The sequence below is a fragment of the Girardinichthys multiradiatus genome, chromosome X (genome assembly GCF_021462225.1).
Source record: "Girardinichthys multiradiatus isolate DD_20200921_A chromosome X, DD_fGirMul_XY1, whole genome shotgun sequence".
Taxonomy (NCBI): domain Eukaryota; kingdom Metazoa; phylum Chordata; class Actinopteri; order Cyprinodontiformes; family Goodeidae; genus Girardinichthys; species Girardinichthys multiradiatus.
In genome coordinates, this window is record NC_061817.1 from 10072776 (window position 1) to 10089534 (window position 16759).

The window sequence follows — 16759 nt, forward strand, 5'->3', positions numbered from 1 at the left end:
TGGTGCACGTCTGGCTGGCGCATCTGTGACCAAGACAGCAAGTCTTTGTGATGTATCAAGAGCCACGGTATCCAGGATAATGTCAGCCTACCACCAAGAAGGACGAACCACATCCAACAGGATTAACTGTGGACGCAAGAGGAAGCTGTCTGAAAGGGATGTTCGGGTGCTAACCTGGATTGTATCCAAAAAACATAAAACCACGGCTGCCCAAATCCCGGCAGAATTAAATGTGCACCTCAACTCTCCTGTTTCCACCAGAACTGTCCGTCGGGAGCTCCACAGGGTCAATATACACGGCTGGGCTGCTATAGCCAAACCTTTGGTCACTCATGCCAATGCCAAACGTCGGTTTCAATGGTGCAAGGAGCGCAAATCTTGGGCTGTGGACAATGTGAAACATGTATTGTTCTCTGATGAGTCCACCTTTACTGTTTTCCCCACATCTGGGAGAGTTACAGTGTGAAGATGCCCCAAAGAAGCGTACCACCCAGACTGTTGCATGCCCAGAGTGATGCATGGGGGTGGATCAGTGATGGTTTGGGCTGCCATATCATGGCATTCCATTGGCCCAATACTTGTGCTAGATGGGCGCGTCACTGACAAGGACTACCGAACCATTCTTGAGGACCATGTGCATCCAATGGTTCAAACATTGTATCCTGAAGGCGGTGCCGTGTATCAGGATGACAATGCACCAAAACACACAGCAAGACTGGTGAAAGATTGGTTTGATGAACATGAAAGTGAAGTTGAACATCTCCCATGGCCGGCACAGTCACCAGATCTAAATATTATTGAGCCACTTTGGGGTGTTTTGGAGGAGCGAGTCAGGAAACGTTTTCCTCCACCAGTATCACGTAGTGACCTGGCCACTATCCTGCAAGAAGAATGGCTTAAAATCCCTCTGACCACTGTGCAGGACTTGTATATGTCATTCCCAAGACGAATTGGTGCTGTATTGGCCGCAAAAGGAGGCCCTATACCATACTAATAAATTATTGTGGTCTAAAACCAGGTGTTTCAGTTTCATTGTCCAACCCCTGTACATTTATATTGTAGTTTTATCGGCTTTCAATTATATTCTTACCTTTACCGTTGGTTTTCTCTATATCCCTCTTGTGTCCAAGTTTTTTTCTGTCTGTCAAAGGCAGGCAGTGCAGCTAGCTGACAACAGAGCAAGGGGAGAGCGGGAAACAGACAAAAAGCGAGCGGGATAAGAGGGGTTACCATGAAGTAAAGCTCAACGCCACGGAAAAATTACATTTTAATATTTTACTAATATTTTAAAACACTTATTAGATGTCCAGGTAGAAAATTACCTACGTTTCTTATTTTTGTTTTTGGAAAGGTGCCCAATAAGCTAGCTAGTTCCCTTAAAAATTAAACATAAATATAGTATGAAATACGGAATTAAAAACGTTAGATGACTGTTTAAAACAAAAACATAGTTAAATCAAACAGTGTTCTCAAATAAATCCTATAAAGTATCGAATTAAAGTCTTCTTACTCTGGAAGGATGAGAGATCCAGCGAAAAAGAAGATGGCGGCAAATCATTCTGAAACTTTTCTGACGAGTGTACCATGTGACAGTTGGCGTTACGTAGTGGCGCATGCGTGTTCAGTGGATTACAACTGGAACTATTTTTCATAAGTGTGCAGAATGGATTATTTGTAGTTTCTTCTCTCTTTTTAAGCTGACGTTCTTATTACAGATTTTAATCAGTTCAATGGCGTAATGTGTACAGACAACTTGATTAAATAAGCTCAGCTGACAAAAATCCATAATTGTTTATTACAGTGTGGATATAGGCACCAGGTTCCCAGCGACCCACTATGGAAGAAGCAGTAGAAAATGACTGACTTTAGGTTACCAAAACCCCAAAAGTAATCATCCAGTTTGAGGCAAGTAACCTGTATAATTATGGAAAGTAACTTAAAGGTTCCTGGAGAGAAAACTTGTATATTTTGGAAAAATACCAAGGTGCAGTCCCTTTGACCGGTCCACAGATCAGGAAGATCCAAGAAACTAACCTGCAGGTTCTGGGAAAAATAACCTGGAAGTTGTGGAAAAAGTAACCTGAAGGTTCTGGGAAAGTAGCTTCTATTATCACCAAAGTTACCTGACAGATTTAGAAAGGCAAAGGCTGTTTTATGTATTGCTTCCAAAGAAATAATTCAAATTTTTACTGTGCCTAACTTTAACATAACAATTTTAGAAACAGATGTATTTGAGTCTGTTTGTTGTTGTGTATGAGTAGATAACATTATTGTGTCTAAGCCTTGTACCATTTTCTTAAATTTTAAGCTATTTAGCTAAATGTGTACTACAAATATTTAGGAACACCTCAAAAATGTTTGTGTGTTTGACAGTAAAGTAAAAAGCATATATTCTGCATGTCCTGAATCCTACTGAAGTACTTAAACTTGAGTACTTCCATACAATATTTCACTATGCTTAGATGTTTATATGATCAGTATTCAGCACCCTAACTAAGCTCAACTCCTGATACCAGTTTTTGTTCTAGTCGCTGTAATTGTTACCCACTTCCAGATTGCACAGCCACTTTTTAAAAATTGTGTCTTTTTTTATGTGAACAGCTTGCAATACTGTATTAAAGACCATGTATGTAATGTTTTAGATTAAACAAATCTGTTTTGCATGATGCTGACTTTGAAAGAGAGACAATACTGGCAGCTGCAGCTTCCTGTCTGTGTCATGTGAGGTGTCAAGAGGGTAGTAGTCCTTCAATATGCAAAGCAAAGCAATACGTTTTTTATTGTTCACAAAGCAGGAGAGAACATTTCCGTCAATTTCGTATGCACTCACACATCTTGGATCCTTTCAGATCAGAACAGCTTCTTGCATTTATTTTGTTCCCTCTTTAACATCACAACATATTTTACTCGGTTTAAAAAAAATCACCAAAATGCTTATACAGCAAGTAATTTTTTTTTTTTTCTTGATGTAGATATTATTTTTTATTGAGCCTGGCAAGAACTGTGTTTGAGATATTGTTGCTGCTGCTCATCTGCTTATCTCAACAGTTTGCTGCTTGGAGTGCATCATTAAATAAAAGAGGAACTGTCACAATCTGAGGCTTTGCTCACTGTGTTTTTCTTTGAGCTGTTTGCTCTATGCTTCATACAGCATAGAATACCTTTCCAAATGATACCAAATGATCACATTTTTTTCTCCAAAAAATTGTTACTTTAATAAAGATTTAAAAGTTTGTACACAGCACATATTCAGAACAACATAACACCATACAAGACATGGACATGACAGTATTTGTGCAGTCAACAGTATAAACGTAGATCATAAAGCTTAACGGAAACAAAAGTATTTTCAATAGCTTACAGTTTCATATATCATAAACACAACAACATCACAATCAAAAAGCCCTAGGAAGTTCTGGCATGAGTGTAACAGACACCAAGCATGACATCCAAAATCAAAGACACAAGACAAACTGAGGCACAAAAAGATGGTTTTGACTTGCTCTAGTGTTACTTTCATGGCACCGTGCAGAGGCCTTAAATAACGTGCTGGAATACTTAAAAACTTTGATCAAACTGCTTTAATCTTAAAATGTCACCAGGGACCTCATAGATGCTTAATTAGCTCAAAACATCTTCAGGATATTAAAGACGATGATGGTACATGGGTGCAAACACCCTGACAGGCACTTTCCACCGTGAATAGTTTTTTGCAATTGAAAAAAAAATCAGCTTTTTTATAAACATTGAAATGAACAATTTGTTTATACCAGAAGATTTTCTGAAATAATTAAGAGTCAGGTTTAGAAAAAGAAAACTAGTTTAGCAACACATTAAAACCCAGTAGCGTTCATGCATGGTTTTTAATACTAAAAGGGTTACAGGTTTGTTATTTATCATATCAGACCCTCAGCCTTTAAAAAAAAGACAAACACAGCCACCTTGCGGGAATGTTAAATGCAATGACCTATTTTGAGACACATTGCAGAGGCAACACATTATAAGTACTACATTACATCATGCAGAAGAGAAAAACAATTCAACATCACTCATATCGTATCCATTTTTCCCTCCTCATCCTCCTGTTTTCCTTTCTCTTTCATCATCTACTTCTGGCTGCTATCCACTACTTATTATTCCCAACACTTTCTCCAACATTTCTCATCGCCTTACCTTGACTCCAACCTCTAAAGCTGTCACAGCCCTTAAATAATTCCTATCCAGGCCTGCTGCACAAATGGAGGGATTTCAGCTGCCCCAATTCAACTTCACACTTTTCACACAGAGCTCTCAGCTCTCTGGGAATGGCTCAGACTTAGAACTGACAGAATTTAGTACAATTGTTTTCAACAATGTAAGCACACAATGGCATTTAGTGCGCAGACAATTATGACAGGTATATGACACTATTTTCAGTAGTTTAAAGAAAAGGTTAAACATTTTGTAAAATAGGACATGAAAGCATGATATTAAGATATTAACCTTGGCACTGTGCTGCACAGTGTGTTCTGAAAATCAGTTGAAAAATGGTGCTTGGGTGTATTTCCAAGGCAGTGTTTATCCTCTTATGACTCAAATGAGCAAATCCACTGTTATCTCTTAGTCTAATCTGTGCCAACATGTGATTCTGTAATTGTGGTCACCTTTAAAAAATAGGTTCATACATTCAAAACTGTTAGAAAGTAATTCCTCAGTTGTTCAGGGAGTTCAGAGAGAATGAGCTAACATCTTATCAGTTCTGATTAGCCAACTGTGTCTGAAGTGCCCACTCTAAATCTTGATCATAATAGAGATCTAGAAAGAGGATAGGTGTAGCGGGCGGATTTGACATTTCAAACGTGGTTTGAACCATCATTTGATAATTCTCCTTTATGTGTTCCCAATAATATGAATCAAACATCACCAGGATATACCCAAGTAGGCCTATAAGCCTAAATCTGGGTGGATAGACATAATGATTTGGTTGTTTTTGTCTGAAAATGTGTTAAAATTAACATCATCTGCCTTAAAAACAGCTACAAAGTTTAATGACCCAAATCACATGTGACACTTTTTCGTTTTTCTTTGTACTTTTTTTTAGTTCTTTCTACCTTAGAGTAGCAAGAAATGGGTTTAAATAAAGTTTCATTTCATATTTTCCTCATTATCTCTATAATCCCACTTATGAGGAGACAAACAGAGGACTCAGAGTACTCAGACATTTTTTACCACTTAAATCACATTAGCAGGCCAATGTTAGCGTTAGCATTCTAACATTAGCCTCGCTTGGTTGGCTCGGACTGTAATGCATTATTATGTACTTCATAGTATTTTTTTAAAGGTTCACTACTTTTATTATTAAAATGTGTCAGAATTCTAGATAATTAATTATGTTGTTGTTGATTAAAATTACTGTGAACATTTCAAATTTCAACATAGCTAAATAGCCATTGCTAGCATATTTGCTGTTCACTCTTTAGCTAACAGGCAGGCAAATGATGCGCTTCTAGATAATATTTTCAGGAGGTTTGCTGAGAACAAAAATAATCTGAAAATTCTAAAACCATGTTGGCTTAATCTGAAATTATGATCCTCTTTTGACTTTAAACTAAACAATGCCAAACTTAAACATTTCCATTCTACAACGATGTTCCAGCTGTATGCAAATGCAATGCACCTTTTTACTTACACGGAAACACCGGAAAGGTTAAGATTATGAAGGTACTGCAAACTCTCTACCCACTTTATGTCAATATAACCTAGTATTATTTTCCTTGTTCCCTAATTTCTTGTTTTTGTAACATTCTGAATCAGTGTTGATACTGGCTAAACTAAATATTTTCTAAGATCTTTTCTCTATCAGTCACTGAGAGCTTTTGTTGTGTTTACTACAAGGCTCCCCTGGGTCTTTGGTGGTTCCACCGTAAACGTCAATCCTGTTTTCTTCCCAGGGGATCACAATGCCCTGGGTTACTCTGTTGCATCGAGCTAGGCTGGCGACCTGGGCAGACGACAGAACCCGATCCCATAGGCCCACCTGAGACAGCTCTCCAACCAAGGCCTGGGTTGAATCAAAACCTCCACCCAGGGAATCCTGGAGAGGAAAATAAATCGCTCTTAGATAGTTGGATCACTTAAAAAGAGAAACACTTTTACTTGCAAACAGACATGACTCAGTTTTTGCAGTTTTGTTGCCTTGGGCAAACCATTGGCTCTGTGGAAGTTTAAGCAGTATTTGAAAAGGGGAGGGATTGTCTTACTCTGAATGATGGATTTATAGACTGTGTAGCTTATGACCAAAATTCACAAATTAAACCTGTCATATTAGCCCTACTACCCAACTTAAATCTGTAATGCAAATCAACCAATGGTTTTTTTATAAATTTTCTTTTAGCTTTTACAATACGAAAAAATAAGCAAGACCCAGGACTTCACAGATTAAGGGTTATTTTACGAATAATTTCTGCCTGCTTTGGCTGCCTGAAATTAATAAAACTAAACCATATATTAATTTAGTCTTTTAAATTTATATATGTGTAACTCACCTGCTCTTGCCCCAGGACTAGCTCTCCCCCAGGTCTGATGTGATGTCCAGGAGCCAGTCCGTGGCCCTCACCCCTCAGCTTTCCTCCCTGGTAGGCCAGCCATGCTCCACCTTTCTGGGTCCAACTCACACAAACGTGCTGCCAGTTCCCTTGAGAGAGATTCAGAGGCAGCTTCACCACCTACATATGGGGATGTGTTGTTAGAACAATGCAGTGAGCTGTTTTTTTGTGCTGCTTATTGAAACCTTAGGCATGTTATTATGCAGCTACAGGTGACAACATTTCAGCAAGACACAAATAAAATACAATGGCATGCCCTTTCTAAGAGTTTTCTGGGTTTAAATTAATCATTCAAATCATCTCCACAATGCTAAAGGCATTCTGCTGTCTCCAAGAGTGAAATTTGTTCCCTGTAGGAACATACCAAGTCAATGACTTCACAGAGTTCTAGTAAAAATCACAGCACTGCTCTGCATCACCCACAAATGCTTTCAAAGAGTAAATTTAAACTTTCATTAAAACACAAGAACAATGTATCAGACGAACACTTCATCAGCAATGTTATTACTTTAATGCTAATGCAAAGTACATGGCCTTCTTTGATGTTCATTGGAACATTTTAAATGAGGTCATAACATTAACACATCTCTGATATGCGCTTCGAATAACAAAATAAAAATGACCTTTTTTACAAGTACTCTTGTAAGATGAGGAAGATAATATAATTAGAAAGTCTCTAAATCTCCTGCAGACACAGTTAGCTGTTCAAAGTTAGCTAAATAAAGAGGAGTCAAATATTTCTGATGACTGATGTTAATTTAACCAAGGAAGCTAAAATATCATCATTTCATTGTTATCCCTGCAAAGGTAAGATCACCTTTTGTGTGGCAGGTACCTTTGTGGTTTTGATTGTTTTTTACATGACTTTCTCAGGAGCCATCTGCCTCAGTCAATTTGTTCTTGTATTTGAGATCTTTTTATGCTCTAGTGGAGGGAAATTTGGTTGCACAACCCCAATAAATAATGTAGGAGGTCATTCAGAGTTCTTTTAGTTTCATCAGGAATCGTAAATTTGATCGGAGTCAAATGGCCAATATGGGTATCAGGACATTGAAAATGATGTAATAATAAATAAAATTGAAAAGAGCTTAAAATCATTTGATATTTTTCCCCATATTTCATCAGCTACTAAGAGAAATAAACATAGATGGGGTGGTTTAAGTGCATGAGTACAAGATGATTTTTCTACAAGTTCCAAAAGGAGGTAGGAAAGGGCCAAATTGGTACTAAATGGGAGGACAGATTGCTTTTATCTCTGTATCATATGTAGCAAAGATTTAAAGACAACTGAAGTCTCAGGAAAAAAAAAATGAAGTGCATCCCATAAACAAATAACACAGTATGTTATGATTTGGGGGTGTTTGGTTTTTGGTTTGGGCCTTTCTCTTTATTTTGTTCTCAAAATTGAGTTTTGGATCCTGCTTCTGTTCATTGTTTTCCAGGTGGTGATTTGGTTCTTTGCTTAGGTTTACTTTCTCATTATTCTTGTAGTTTATTTTATGTGTGTTTATGTTCTAGCTATGTTTCTTAGGTGTGATTATGTCTTTGTAATATTTAGTTCCAACCATGTTTTGTTTTCACTCCTCTCTCAGCTTGTTATCAGCTTCATTCGGTCCACCTGTACCATGCAATCAGTCTCTTCATTTCACCTGCACCATGCTCCATATATACTTCTATATTCTGTTTACGCCTCGCAGAAACATCACAGTTCTCTGATCAACCATTCATGCCAAGCCTGTTTTACCTGCCTGTCCATGCCTGCATCTGCCACCTTAAACCTGCTGGCAGGCAAATGATGTGCTTCTAGATAATATTTTCAGGAGGTTTGCTGAGGAAAAAAGATATTCTGAAAATTCTAAAACCATGTTGGCTTAATCTGAAATTATGATCCTCTTTTGACTTTAAACTAAGCAATGCCAAACTTAAACATTTCCATTCTATAACAATGTTCCAGCTGTATTTATGTATATATATATAAACCTGCTGTGAGTTTTCTATGTTAAATCTGCTCACCAAGCCACACTGCTTCCTGCCTGTCTACATTAGTCGTATAACGGAGCAATACAAAAACAGATAACACCAAAGTCCAACAAAAACTACCAAACATTCTGGCCACAATAGGTCATTACTAAATTGCGCTGAATTTTATTGTCTTTGTTTGAAAAAACAAATTCAATCCACAAAACAGAATTTCTAATAAAAATGCTTAAATACCCTTCTGAACCAGCAGGTGTCCTCTGACACCATCTACTATCTCTTTATTAACGCTTAAGAGAGTAACATTGGGGGCACACCAAGTAGACTGCTACAATCCTCATTCTCTATATATTCTTTGTGGTAATAACATCAAACCATGTTACTTTCACTCAAGGTTATCATCCTGGCCGATGCCTCCATCTAAGCAGTTAATGTTTAGTTTTTTTGCCCTGTACCTTGTCGTTGATGAGCAGCTCGATGGGAGTGTGCATGCCTTGAAGGAGCACCAACTCGTTGGGCTGCTCGGGTACAGCATAAGATAGGGGGGTCCCAATTCCCACCCCGGCCGGCCGCAGCCACAGGCAGGCAGTAAAGGCCCGCAGCTTCGGGATGGCGTGTCTCATGAGAGCGAACATGTAGTTTGTCCGAGCTGGGAAGGACAGCCTGAACCCCTCTGGGAAAGAATGCTCTGCAGCACATTTGGAAATTTGGAATGGAAAGAAAAAAATAAGAGAACAGGAAACAATATTCATTATTTAATAGTTGTATTTTAAGATAATTATGAGCTTTTTATTTTACATAAAGCATATTTTTCATAGTTTTGTTATCAGAAAGCAAAAGAAGGGAATCTGATGTCATTCTTTCAAATCTTAAATTAGATTATTACTTATGATTAGCAACTTATATCACAATGTAATCATTAAATCAGTCACTGCCAGTGTTGTGTATGTTACTTTAAAATATTTAATTAGTTATAGCTACTAGCTACTTCTCCCAAAAAGTAACTGTTAGTAACTGAGTTACTCCATTTTAAAGGTAACTAGTTAACAGGGAAAGTTACTATTACATTACTTTTTCTAAAGTTTAAATATGTCTACAAATTAAGATTTTTTTTCTAATTCTTCACAAGCCAGTTGCATTAAGTGGAATTACATAGACAAGTAGCCTACTTACATCGAACTTTTAATATTTACTTCACATGTACGTTCTTGCCTCAAGAACAATTATTAACAGAACAACATAACATTACAACATAATCTGAATTGTTAAGGACAATATAATTAATGTTATTCCCATCACTGGTCACTGCATTTCTACCATCTCTATGTTACTATCCCCCTCTACAGATTAAGTAGAGCAATGAAATATGAACACATTTCCTTCTTTCTTGCCCTTCTGCAGCTCACCTTCCTCCAGGCCTAAAATTTTCTGTTGTAGTTTGCTGATGCCATGGTCAACTTCCTGTCTATGCTTCTCTGCTTCCAGCCTCAGGGCTTTTCTCTCCTTCTCCAGAAGCTCCACCTTCCTCTCCAGCCCCTCTTCCAAGTCCTCCACCTCCCAGGGCTTGTCTGAACCGGTGCTGCGCCCCAGATAAGCTGACCTCTCCTGGCCGCCTTCCTCTGATGCTTCAGAGGACTTGCTGTCCGTGCGGTTGTGAGAAAATGGGCCGATGTCAGTCTGCAGAGGAGGGAGATAGAAAGCTGATCAGTATTTGAGCTTTACAGTCCGGGACCTTCTCTGCAACCACTATCAACATTATGTAATAACATGGCACTTGGTATAGTTTGATGCATTGTAAAGCAGAAGCAGTTAGTTTTTTGCCTCTACAATAAACCCAAGGATAATAAAGGGGTAGATTTATCACAGTTTTACTATAGTGTGGTAGATTTATCTAGAATAGGTTTTAGAAAATAAGATGATCATTGTATTCATGATAACAACACCCAGTCCCAAACACTGTTAAACAGAATAATCTTGCTGTGTTTTTGCACAGCTGGAGTAACTGGCATCTAGGTTAAATCAGGGAATAGGATCATCACTGTGTTTATCTGTACATTCTTAAACTATTAGTCCAAACTTTTGTGGTGTTTTAATCTTTAATGCTGCATCAAGGAGCTTACCGCTTAGCTCCTCTGTGAAATATTGCAGAGGTCTGGTTTTCCAATGTCAGAATTGATTTTATACAATGCAGTACAACTTGTGAAACCAAGAAAATACCAGTTCTCAGACTGATTTTAACTCACAGATGTATTAGTGCCATAGTAAAGTATTTATGTCCTTTCAACTCCTAATATTTTGCTAAATTACAGAGAGAAACTTCAATATATTTCGCTGAATTTTCTCTGATAGACTTACATGAATTAGTGTATTATTGTGAGATTGAAGGACATTGAAGTTTTTTGTTTTTTTTTATACAAATCTAAATCTTAAAAATGTGCCATGCATTCAGCATGACTATTTATAAATGAAAACCAATTATTGCTGCAATTACAGTCTTTTGAGTTTCGTATCTATCATCTTTGCTCATCTAGAGACATTGTTGTCCATTCTTCCCTGGACTCAAAAGAATTTCTTTAGGTGTTTGCACAGATTCTCAATTCAATTCACTTCAATTCAATTCAAGTCAGTTAATTTATATAGCGCCAATTCACAACAGTCAGGTAGATACATTCCAATTAATCCTAACCATTGAACAGTGCAGTCAGATTCAGTTATTTATTCAAATTGGATAAAAAGTTTTTCTGTCTAAAGAAACCCAGCAGATTGCATCGAGTCAGAGACTTGTAGCATTCACTCCTCCTGGATGAGCATGTAGAGATAATGGACAGTCACTGGCGTTAACTTTGCAGCAATCCCTCATACTGAGCATGCATGTAGCGACAGTGGAGAGGAAAAACTCCCTTTTACCAGGAAGAAACGGATTTAGGTTCAGTATAGGATTTAGGTCTGGGTCATTGTAATACATAAATATGCTTGGATCAAAACTATTCCATTGTAGCTTGGTCTGTTTAAGGTCATTATCCTGCAACATTGGAGTGATGTGTTCAGTGCACTGGTTTCCTCCCCACGTTTTGAATGTAGCCAATATTTGGCCTTATCTGACCAGAAAAGGTCTAATGGTTGCTGTGTTCCCTACATGACCTTTGGAAAACTGCAACTGGCTTTCTTTTAGCAGTGGTTTTCTACATGCCATGTCAAGGCTGGATTTCAGAAATGTGCCACTAATAGTAGAATCATAGAGATTATGAGGAAAATTTTCCCCCTGAGCTTTGGATCTCTGCAGCTGCTCCAGCGTTACCATGGCTCTCCTAGTTGCTTTGATTAATGCTCTCCTTGCCCAGTCTGTCAGCTTAGGTGGGCGAATATGTCCTAGTAGGTTTTCAGATGTGACAGACTCTTTCAGTTTAAGATAATGTATTGAACTGTGCTCTGTGAGATGTTAACCCCATCACTTAAAATATATATTAAGGCTTTTTACACATTTTTACCAGAGTTGACAAAACGTTCTCTGCATTTTTTGAAAATATAAATAAGTTACGATAACATTTTTACATTCTGTTTGTAAATAGGGTCAAATACAACACATCACCTTTTCTAAGAATGACCCCCCCCCCAACCCCCCTTTGCTTGAAGCTAGAAGACACTGAGAGTTGTTGGTGCATGATTAGCAAAATAATTGCAGACAACCCCAAAGACGAAAAAAAAAGCTGGGCAGGTTTAATCTGAGCCAGTAGACAACATCCATTCATGCTACTCAAGTAGGTCAGGTAGCTCTTGTGCACATACCTGATGTAGACGGTGTAAAAACAGTAAATGTGTTGATTAAAAAGGAAATGAGGCCAACTACCCAGCAAAACCTGTGAAAACCATAGAGGCAATCTTGGAAAAGGGCTGCAGAATAAAGGGATTCCTTATTTCCTGAAAAGTGTCAAACTTGGACATTACATGTCTGTGTGGGGTGGAATAAAGAAAATAGACCGAAGAAAGTAAATGGCCCACACAGGCAACTCCTACATATTACAGAAGGAGGCGTATTACACTACAGGGATGCACATCTACTCTGTTACTCCTAACAAATATAGGCATACCATGAATTATGGATTGTATTACCTTTGTCCAAAATGGGGTTTTACATCACTTTATTCTGGTCACGTCGGAGACTGGTTCATCTTGGCCTGCTGTATTCTTTACTCCTTGTTTCTTCTTCCTGCTCTCTCCTTCTAACTCCACACCAGTCTTTAGATGTGACTTTTTGTTCTCATTTACTGTCCTTATTAAAATGGCAACCTTTGCAGAATAATCAAATTAAAGTGTATATTATTGTTGAGTGGCATTCACAGTTACATGATTATAACTGATGCATGTTGACCGGGCTTTGGAAGTAGCTCATAAATCCCTTCTGCTGTGTAATGACCTGTTATGATTTGTGGGTGTTTTGGGGTTTTTGTTGGTCTTATTCACAGTTCAAATTTTGAATCATGTTTCTGTTTATTTTTCAGGTCATGTTTTAGTCTTGTTCATGTTTTGTCAATTTTGGTTTTTGGTTCTGGTCATGCATTAGTTTTTGTTTGTTTGTATTCAAGAGTCTCTGTTTTTGCTCCAGCCATGTTTTGTTCTGCCTGTTAATTAACGTTATCCGGTTCACCTGCACCTAGTTAATCTGACTTCTTGTTTCACCTGGTCACACTCCATATATACACACCTGTCCTGTTTATTCCTCGCGGAAACATTCTCAGATCATGCTCATTTCTTGTTTTGTGGATCATGCCAAGCCTGTCCTGCCTGTCTGTTTATTGTATTGTTCCTGCCTCTTCTGAGAGTGAGTTTGTTTTTGTTTTTTATTAAATCGTTTTGCACTTACCATCATGCTGCCTGCCAGTCTGCATTCAGGGGTCCTCTATCTTGCAAGCCCTGAGATAATCTGTTTTTATCGAGAACTGAAGACCTTTTAGTCCCACAACGTTTAAGGGGTAATGTTAAATAGTATAAAGTGATAGTTGAGTATTAGTATGTCTAACAAAACACAGAACAAAGTGACTCATCTCACGGTTCGTCGCACAGGTTCAGGATTACAGCTGTGTTATGATTCCAGCTATAAAAGTCTGTCTTTTTAAAGTTTTCATTTTTGTTTTGGTCATAAACTATTTTCCCGCAGCCTAGGTTTACAACTACACAAGATATCAAAGACAAGCCCCTAGAAATCCACCCTGAACAGTCTTTAAGAAGGAATGAAAAAACAATGTTGCATTTCATCTAAGCAAAATGCAAAATAAATAAAAAACTTAAAAGATGTCTACATGAAGAGATGTCTTTGTGTCTAAATGTGGGTGAAAACATGTTTGGGTTGATCAAATTGACAAACCAAGCCTGACTTTCAAAGAGTTTGTCTAAAGGGTAACTTTGGACAGAATGTCCAAGGGTCTAAAAAAGACTAATTTTAAAACATGTTTCTGGGTTAAATGTAGACAAGGACTGGCTGACCAAGACAATTAGACAATTAACCAGCTTGGTATGTTTTCAAGTGATTTGTATCATAATATTGAACTTCTTGACACAAGAAATGAATTCCAAGAGTTGCAGTCTGACAGCTGGTTAAGAATGTATTAAACAGCCTGAGAAAACACACAACCCAGCATCTCTCTGTAAAGTTTGCCACACTGGTTTTCAACTGGGCTCCTTTTTTCTTCCTTTTCTTTTGCCTTTCAACCTGGGTTTGGGACAAAACAAGAAATCCTAGACAAGCCCAGGGAGCCAAAAATTCCCTGTAAGTAAATTTTCTTATAAAAGACATAAGAAAATGTTGCTGCAATGAAACAAAATAAAAATGTATTTCTAAAGGTAAAGACAGAAAAGATTTCTACATAAAGAGATATCTTTATGTCTAAATCTGTTTGAAAAGTTTTTAGGGGTGATCAAATGAGCTAACCAAGCCTTTGATAGGTTGTATGGGTTGAAAACTTTATTTATTTATTTTTTTAAACAGTTACAATATCGTTTTCAAGAGTGAATTAAAGTATGGACTGGCCAAATTAAAATAGCCATAAAAACAGGATGTTCAATTTTTAGAAGAATTATTGGGGCACATCAGTAAATAAGACAAACCAGCTTGCTTGACTGTTAGAACAATGATTCAGTCATATTGACTTGAATTTATCCAATGATGACAAGTGAAAGTAATGGTATAAAAAAATAAACTTAAAAAAAAAGACTTGCACCAATAAATTGGCCAGTGATTGGAATAAGGTGATTGGGAATATTAACCTGTCCGGATTGATCATTTGACCAGCCAGAAACTAAGAATCTAACCAATAAGATGTTTTCCGATTGCTGAACATACCATACCTTGGTACCAACAGGTCATGCTGACAACACTCTTCTGAGTTGAAGTTGTTACTGAGAGAAAGAGACTTAGATATTAAGAGTTAGATATTTTCAGTTTCTGTCAGAGGAAGCAGAAAAGCAGTTTAAAGCTTTCAATGATGAAACTGCATTTTCTACAGACACATTATGGCTTTTGATTCAGGCTGCTGCAACAATGTCAGCGGAGACCATGGAGCTGAAGATATTACAGCAAAGTTGGTCTTTTTTTTCTAATCTAATTTAGAAAAAATGTATTTAATAAATTAGATTAGATTTTTTCTAATCTAATTTATTCTTTTTGCTAAGGGTGGCTTAGAATGTCAACTTGTCTTTATTGGATTAATTTGTGAAATCCTGTTTAACTCTCTCACACATTGTGTTACATTGCCTCTGTTTCCAATATTAACAAAATAAATGATTGATCATGATAAAACAACTCTATAAAAACTCTTTATACTTACAATGAGTGAATTAATATTTTAACAATGTATGGATAACAGTAATTTAGCTAAGTCAAAATGAGATGTGCTGTAGTTATGGGAACTTCCCATATGTAGTCCTTTAGTAATGGGCACCTCAGTCAAAAACCTCCATAATTTCACTGTATTTGAAGATTTCCCAGGATCCATAGAGAGACAACTCCAAAACTGTTTTAAAGAAAGTTTTCTATTACAATAACCTTTTTATTATTAAGACGGTTTAATTTTCAAATTGTTCAGAAAGACAAAGGATATCTTGTTATTTATAGTATTGAAAAGGAAATCGAATTCAGCAGGTAAAAGTTTTGTAAAACTGGTGATCAGAAATCTCTGATCGGTGCATCTCTAACAAAAAGAAACCATTTGTTATCAGCAAACTCTGAATCAAAGATATTTTAGTGTCTGAAATTTAAGAGTTAAGGTGGTCTGAATAGTGCTCCATATAGACTGTATTAGAGACACAGTACATTCGGCTGGGGTCCTTAGATAACTTTTTAGTGATCTAATTAACTTTTATTTTACTGTATTATTAGGATACACTTGCATTGTCTCTAATTACATCTGAATTTAACTCTGAACTGATTTCATACGTTAGTGAATTGATTAGTGTTTTTCTCCACTCTGCTTACCTCCAGTCTGTCTATGCGGTCTTTGAGCTGAGTGATAGCCTGTTCAAGCTCATCCACATTTCCAACCGTGAGCAGATGGACCCTGTCGGGCGCTGAATCCGCGCTGTCCCGCACCATCATCCGCTCCAAGTGCGCCTCCCCCTCAGCTCCTTTCCCTCCTGCCAGCGCGGCGGCGTTCCCGCGTCTGTCCGGGCTGCTGTTCCTGCCTCCAAGCCCCTTCTCGCACTCGGACAGCTTTCCTGTGAGCTCCTTGATGGTGCTCTGGTCGGTTAAGATCTGGTCCTTCTGCTGCAGAACGGTATTCCGGAGCTCCTCTTCGGTGGTCCGAAGGTACCCCCAGTCTTCCCCTGCATACAGCGACGGGTCGTCCGCTTGTTGCTGAAAGTTCCTGGTGTTACACCTTCCGGCGGGGACCGGGGTGCAGATGAGTCGACTGACCGCGGGATCGTGTCCCGTCAGTCCGCTGACCCCTTCCAGCCCTCCGAGGCCGACGTTGAAGGTGGGTGCTTCGGAATCGGGCGTTTCAGAACCGTGGAGAGCTCCCAGAGATCCTGGCCGAGGCACAGAGCCCCCTACGGCAGCGGGGGTCTGGGCGACTGCGTCCGGATACAGGGAATGGTTATCGGCCACGGGCTGCCGCTGAGCCGCAGCAGCCTTGGAGGATCCGGTGTGGACTGCCGCGATGATGCAGATAACCGCTCCGATGAAGGCCACCATCCCGGCGGCCAAG

At 38.3% G+C, this 16759-nt stretch overlaps 1 protein-coding gene across 1 annotated transcript; it reads right to left on the reverse strand.

The window, feature by feature from the left end:
- Positions 1 to 2761: 2761 nt before the first annotated feature.
- On the reverse strand, positions 2762 to 16750 carry LOC124863269 (neuronal pentraxin-2-like). Its single transcript, XM_047357583.1, has 5 exons — positions 16030 to 16750; positions 9968 to 10238; positions 9017 to 9249; positions 6525 to 6704; positions 2762 to 6073 (listed from the first exon to the last, which is right to left on the reverse strand). The coding sequence occupies exons 1-5, from the start codon at positions 16744 to 16746 to the stop codon at positions 5843 to 5845; spliced, it is 1632 nt and encodes a 543-aa protein (XP_047213539.1). The 5' UTR covers positions 16747 to 16750; the 3' UTR covers positions 2762 to 5842.
- Positions 16751 to 16759: the final 9 nt, after the last annotated feature.